The sequence below is a fragment of the Augochlora pura genome, unplaced genomic scaffold (assembly GCF_028453695.1).
Source record: "Augochlora pura isolate Apur16 unplaced genomic scaffold, APUR_v2.2.1 APUR_unplaced_408, whole genome shotgun sequence".
Taxonomy (NCBI): Eukaryota; Metazoa; Arthropoda; class Insecta; order Hymenoptera; family Halictidae; genus Augochlora; species Augochlora pura.
The window spans coordinates 1-7,149 of NW_027584402.1; the positions used below are offsets into that span (position 1 = coordinate 1).

Below are 7,149 nucleotides of genomic sequence, written 5' to 3' on the forward strand. Positions count from 1 at the left end.
TTTATTCAGAATTTAGTTACTTTTACATGTACATATAAAAAATAGTATATTTTCAATTTGTATATATTAATAAGAAATAAAGTATGCTGTGTTCAAAATTGGTCTGAGAAAGCATGTATCTTTTTAGAAGGACAGACTATATTTACTCTGAAATAAAAAATCAGCAAAGCATTGATTTATTAATGTTCCGTAACTGTAACTGTAACCAGGCCTATAAAGGTCGTTTCTCGTGGATAGATTGCTAATTTTACTTTAACAAAGTATGATTCTAACAATCTCATTAAAAATAGAGGTGGGTCCACGCATTGCTAAATTATTTCATTTTGTTATCTTTTACAGTATTTTTTTACTGATGGTTTTTTTTTTATTGCTAAATAGTACTTACCCTTTTTTAGTCAAGTGCATATCGTTTTTCGATGCAATCTGAAATATGACATACTTCATTCATTATTATATTAACTACAATGTATAAAAACTGAAAATTATTGGACGGTTTTATAATTATCAGAAGCAGTATGCATATAACAGTTCCGTTCGTCTATTTTAATAAAATATTTTCTTTTTACATTTTGAGATATTTAAATACTGCAAATTTTATTTCCTCAACATTATCTTGGACAAATAATTAACAATTTTGTTTCAATTACTCAATATAATTTAATTTGATACAATTTAAAATATATTGTTTAGGGAGTCAAAACATGAATTCTAATTTTATTCGTAGGAAAATTTATGTACATTTCCTTATTTCATATTTCACGTGACATATTATTTATAAATTTGAACACTTGTAATCTAATTATCAATATTTGTAGACAAATATACAATTATACATATATTATTACGCTTTGCAATAATACTACACTGGTATCAAATATAATAAAAATTACAAATATACAATTATACACAATTATAATACACTTTGTTTACAAGTATTTTAAGCTTGTATAGTTAATCTTGTTTTACAATGAGATCAGTCATGTCAAGCAAAGACATTACCTGCAATGTCTTTTCATTTGCTAAATGCAAAAGAGATACAAATGAGATTGGGAAACTTAATGATTCTGCGTTATTTTTTGTTAATAATAGGGGTAATTTTTTATAAATTTTGTTGAAACTTTTAGTACCAATCATACCAATTGAATTCTGCAGATTATTATTTGAGTTTGTTATCGTATCTTGATTATTATCTTGAGACAAACATTCCCAAATGGTATGTTTTAACTGTCTCATATCAATTTTTTTTGCACGTACACAATATTTAATAGTTGTTTTATTTATTAGTTTAGGCATAGTAACTAAATTACTACCAGATAAAGGTTGTGTGGATAATATGCGCTCATCTGTAAATGCAACAACATCATGAATGGCATTATTTTCTTCAGGTACTTTAAATTCATCAACATTTGTTTCAGGACAATAATTACTTGTATCGTTGTCATTATTATAATCATAGTTTTCAACAACTTCAGATACATTAGTGGTGTTCATATCATTTGTACTTTCAGGCGATTTAAATATTGATTTGTGAATATACAATTTATTAGCATCTGCAATATCATAATGTTGATCTGGAGGTAATGTCAGTATTTCTTCATTCCATTTCATACTGGGCGTTTTAGTATGCATTTTAGATTCTTTATTTTGTAAATATTTATCTTCCATGCTTTCTGTTATTTCTTTGCCATAACTCAGCTCTAATTCTTTTTTCTTTTTACTTGGTGCTTCATGACATTTTTCCATTACGTTACTGTTACCAAATTTTTCCTTGGACGCAATGAGTTTCCAATGAGACGGACCTGTCCAATGTATATTTAAATTTTGTCGAATAAATGCATATTCTGAAGCTTTAGATCGTACAGTGCTGGCTAGAACTTCACGGAAATCTACAATTTTTTCTACTTGATCAGACAATTTGACACACTTGTCTACATTTTCCTCTTGCATATCTGTAACATCAAAATAATTCACAGCAGCACAAAATTCATTATTATCTTGTGATAATGATGTATCTAAATCAAACTGAAATGTATTTTCATTTATATTTTCTGGTTGCACCTCCTCTGATTCATTATTTGCATCAAAACTTTGAAAATCAAAGTAAAGCATAGAAGGACAAATTTGCATTTTTAAAATATCTTTTATTGTTGGAATACTATAATTAGCATCATTATCTGTTTGTTTATGATCTACTGTATCAATTAAAATATCATTATATGGATGAAAATAAAACCTAGACCCTGCATGATTAGGTAATGTAGCTTGTAGAAGCATATCTGTAGTTTCCAAATCTGATTCCATACTTATTAAAGTAGGTTTCTCAGTTTCAACATTTGTTTTTAGACTTTCTGCTGTTACAAGTAACTGTTGTTTCATTCCCTTCCTTGTCTTTTTTTTCGTTTTAGACCAACTATTTTTATTTTCTTCGTCAATATCCATTGATTCTGTAGCATTAGCTTCTGTATCTTCATTACTTTCTTTTTCTTTTTCTAATCCTCCAATCAGCTTAAGTACATCCATATGTACACCATCAACACGAAATGCATAAATTTTAGTACTTACATCTAAAGAGACACTGGCCACTTGTAAATTCGACATGTTTATATCTTTTTTTTTTATCATGAACGTCATAAAATCAATCATTTCCAAGCTAAACGCATTTTTCGGATTGATTTTATTTTCTATACCAAGTTTTATACATTGATTTATACGTGCTTCCATTTGAGCACTTAATATATTACCCAATGCGCTAAGACCTAAAGAGTGTCTTTTGTCATTAGCGTCTGCAGCAGGTGATGATAATGATGTATTGTTAAATTCACGGCGACGATCCAGTCTTTCTGCTTCATCATCATTTTCTACTATGGGTGACGTAACAGCTATTTTTTGCAACATAATCGATTTCCGCCTCAATGGTGATGAGTACGAAGTCAAATGTACAACACCATCCATTAATTTGTTTGCAATAGCTTTATGAGCTTCCATCTTGTTATATTAAAATATTGAAAATTTCTGTTACTATGACTGAAAAAAAAACAAAATATTTGTTAGGAGACAGCAACAATATTAGATAGTAAAATATATTGATAGTAAAATCAATAAATTATTCTAAGTTAGATTTCTTTAAAATGATTTGGAAGTAATTTTTGTAAAGTTTTAATAGCAAACTTTATACATACCATAAGTTGTATTCTGTATATAAATAAATTTTACTATGACATGTGATACATCACAGTGATCACAACATTTTAGTTTAACATAGTAAAAAGGAAGTAGAATATAAACATATTTACACAGATATGTGTACCACAATCTATAACAAACAATATTATATTAAATATTACTATAAAAAATGATTTTATGTGAACCTTTATCAAAATTAATCATGTAATCTGTAAGATGTGTATAAATATAGTGAGTCGTAAAAGTGTAATTTAAAAAGAATTTAATAGCATACAACCTCAATAACAAGCACATCTTAAAATTTTAAAAAAATTAAAAATATCATGAACGTTTAGAACCTATTTGAATTAATTCGAATAGTTTTACGATACATTGTAAACTTTACTTACACACATTTAAAGTTTAATGTTCATAATAGTTTGTTTATGAACTTTTCAACTTCGTGTAACACCACGATTAAATTTATTTATTTATGTTATTCGTGATACACAAAACAAAACTTCTGATATATTTCAAATTAATACCGGCTTCAGCATACGAATTGAAACAAAATTGGCGAGAAAAAGGAGTTACAATAGTTAAACTTTGTTCTCAAATGCATAAAATTTAAATGTGTTTACATATTTGGAGTCCCTTATTGCTTCGAAAATGTTTTTTGAAAATGTCTGAAAAGCTACGCAGGAGCAAGTTAAAGCAAGTAGACATCAATAATGAACAATTAGAGAACAATTGTTTAAGCCATCGCGCATTGAATTTGAGCCAATTAATATGTAGCAGTCACGAACGACACGTGTTTCTAGTTACTTATTTGTTTATTCGGAATTTATTCGACGTTTCTCGTTGGAGGTTGACAACACTGTTTTTTGCACCATGTGCGGAGGTGAACACGAAGAGCAGCTTCGGGTACCGTCGGGGCATCGGCTTAATTCGGGAAGTTACCGTTGCCGTTCTAACTTGCCGTTCCTTCTCTATACCTTTTTATGTCAGGTTATGTTTACCAGGCAAATTTACATCAACCGTTAAATTTGCCTTGTCCTTTGTTTATTTCCCCGATTTTGATATCGGCTCTATTGTCGATAGTTTTTGCTGAGGCCGCCGAGTTTTAAACGATCGCCGTGTCAAAGTTTTTCGACCGGGAGTCGTGACTCCAAACGTACTTGGGCAGAAACTATGACGCCGATAAAAACTTGGTATCACTTTCAAGGAAACCGCTTCGAAAATTAACGCGATATTTAAACAACATCATTTGTGTCTGGCAAACCAATGGAAATACCAGAACAAGATATTGTAATTATTTTGTTTTTTTAATAGTTACAATCGTGTTTATTTTAGAAACATACTATTATTGTTAATAATGTAATCTTTTTGAATACCTAGGTAAATGCAGATTTGTATCAGAGTTTGAGAAGTTAAATCGTGTAGGAGAAGACACATATGAAATTGTTTATCGAGCTAGAGATACAAAGGATGATAAAATTATAGCATTAAAGAAGGTGCAAATGGAACATGAAAAAGATGGTTTACCTGTCTCATATCAATTTTCTTTACACGTACACAATATTCAATAGTTGTTTTATTTATTAGTTTAGGCATAGTAACTAAATTACTACCAGATAAAGGTTGTGTAGATAATATGCGCTCATCTGTAAATGAAACGCCTTTATGCATGGCATTATTTTCTTCAGGTACTCTACATTCATCAACATTTGTTTTAGGACAATAATTACTTGTATCACTGTCATTATTATAATCATAGTTTTCAACAACGTCAGATACATTAGTAGTGTTCATATCATTTGTACTTTCAGGCGGTTTAAATATTGTTTTGTGAATATGCAATTTATTAGCATCTGCAATATCATAATGTTGAGCTGGAGGTAATGTCAGTATTTCTTCATTCCATTTCATACTGGGCGTTTTAGTATGCATTTTAGATCCTTTATTTTGTAAATATTTACCTTCCATGCTTTCATTTAATAATGACAATGATTTTAGCACGATTTTCTCCAGAAGATAAATATTCAAGAGGAAGGATCACATTGAAAAGAAGATATGGTCTCTTACTCACACAGCAAACAATACCTGCTTGTTAACAATTATTTGGTTCTTATAATCAAATACGCCTACATATCAGAAAAATAAAATTAAATAATACATACCAAAATGCACATGTATTTTATTCTTATCTCTATTCTGCATTCAATGTTTGTGATTAAGTAGAACTACCATTTCCTACTTTGATAACAGCAGCTTCTCTTTCTGTGGAATACTTATTTCGTTTTCGATTGATAAAACAAAAGTAGCTTTGCAAGGGACGAGATATCTCGAGTGAGCTTCAACGTACATTTACTACCAAAATCTGCAGCATTTGTCACTGCAGTATCGGTGTTATTCTCTTGGAAAATAATTCAATTTTTTAAATCTTTTACGACACACTATGTTTCATAACTATGAAACCACGAAAATATTTTCAATTTTTATATATTAATAAGGAATCAAATATTCTGTGTTCAAAATCGTATTGAGCAAGCATATATCTTTTTAGAAGGACAGACTATGTTTACGCGAAAATAAAAAATAAGCAAAACACTGATTTGTTAGCGTTCCATATCGGTAACCAAGCCAGTAAAGGACGTTTTTCGTGGATGGATCGCCAGTTTTTATTTAACAAAGTCTGATTCGAAGTATGCTAAATCGAATATTTAAAGTCATTAAAAATAGAGAGGTGGACCCATGCTTTGCTAAATTACTTCATTTTATTATATTTTACGTCCAATCTAAAATATAATGAATTTACGTCGAACTAAAAAAAGTATTTTGAAGGAATTAATTTAAGTTAATCTATGGTAATGGACAGTTAATACGTAAATATATATCTTGATTTTTCTTAATAAATATAAATATATTTATTAATTTTTTCACATTATACAACAATTGATTTGTCTACTTGCTTATTTGTATAGTATTCATATACAATGTAAGCTATCGAGTTATATGACAGCAGCGCATGCGTTAAAACATAAATGTATGATGTACCCATTATATATAATGGCATTGACTTACGTTATAAACAGTCAACCACGGGATCGCGAGGTGGAAATTGAAACAGGACGCAAGATATAATCTACGTCAGGAAGCATACACGTAAAACCGCAGAAATGTATTTGATGTATTATTTACTTGACGGTGAAAGAGTGTATACATTGCAGGTATTAATTAAATAACATATTGCTAGAATTTATAAAATTCAATTTTGTATAATTTGTATAAGAATAAATACAAAGATTGGTAATAAGAATATTATAAAAGGATTATATTTTCCCTCCAGTTATTATACATTTATTTAACAAAAACGATTAATCTGCACTGTCTTTCATTATTTTATTTTTATTGAGTTATTATATTTTTTTCCAGAAAATGACTCCAAGTGGGGAAGCATCGTTCTCAGCGCATCCAGGTCAGTAAAATATTATATTTTATATCATAACAGCATTCATTTAATAATGGCGATGATTTTAGCGCGATTTTCTCCAGAAGATAAATATTCAAGAGAAAGAATCACATTGAAAAGAAGATATGGTCTCTTACTCACACAGCAAACAATACCTCCTTGTTAACAATTATTTGGTTCTTATAATCAAATACGCCTACATATCAGAAAAATAAAATTAAATAATACATACCAAAATGCACATATATTTTATTCTTATCTCTATTCTGCATTCAATGTTTGTGATTAAGTAGAACTACCATTTCCTACTTTGATAACAGCAGCTTCCAAAATATATTACTGAAGACGCAAATTACTGTAGCAAACTCGCATCATTATAAGGTAAAGTTTAATTTATATATAATTAATCATTATTAACATTTTATACGCAATAAATCATATATTCACCTTATTTATTATAAATACCATTTTATTCAGAATTTAGTTACTTTTACATGTACATATAAAAAATAGTA

General features: G+C 29.0%; 2 protein-coding genes across 2 annotated transcripts; one reads left to right on the plus strand and one right to left on the minus strand.

Annotated features, from left to right (window-relative positions):
* Positions 1 to 51: 51 nt before the first annotated feature.
* Positions 52 to 3,743, minus strand: LOC144477820 (condensin complex subunit 2-like). The gene is made up of 3 exons (XM_078195559.1): positions 3,573 to 3,743; positions 3,180 to 3,313; positions 52 to 3,024 (listed from the first exon to the last, which is right to left on the minus strand). The coding sequence occupies exon 3, from the start codon at positions 2,983 to 2,985 to the stop codon at positions 952 to 954; it is 2,034 nt and encodes a 677-aa protein (XP_078051685.1). The 5' UTR covers positions 2,986 to 3,024; positions 3,180 to 3,313; positions 3,573 to 3,743; the 3' UTR covers positions 52 to 951.
* Positions 3,744 to 6,229: 2,486 nt separating this feature from the next.
* LOC144477821 (uncharacterized) lies at positions 6,230 to 7,057 on the plus strand. The gene is made up of 3 exons (XM_078195561.1): positions 6,230 to 6,392; positions 6,598 to 6,640; positions 6,703 to 7,057. The coding sequence occupies exons 1-3, from the start codon at positions 6,342 to 6,344 to the stop codon at positions 6,798 to 6,800; spliced, it is 192 nt and encodes a 63-aa protein (XP_078051687.1). The 5' UTR covers positions 6,230 to 6,341; the 3' UTR covers positions 6,801 to 7,057.
* Positions 7,058 to 7,149: the final 92 nt, after the last annotated feature.

Excerpts from the sequence above, each read along its gene's own strand:
- LOC144477820 (XM_078195559.1), bottom strand. The coding sequence starts at position 2,985 with ATGGAAGCTCATAAAGCTATTGCAAACAAATTAATGGATGGTGTTGTA.
- LOC144477821 (XM_078195561.1), top strand. The coding sequence starts at position 6,342 with ATGTATTTGATGTATTATTTACTTGACGGTGAAAGAGTGTATACATTG. Across the intron at positions 6,393-6,597 it reads AAAGAGTGTATACATTGCAG|AAAATGACTCCAAGTGGGGA; the intron begins GTATTAATTAAA and ends ATTTTTTTCCAG. Across the intron at positions 6,641-6,702 it reads ATCGTTCTCAGCGCATCCAG|CGCGATTTTCTCCAGAAGAT; the intron begins GTCAGTAAAATA and ends CGATGATTTTAG.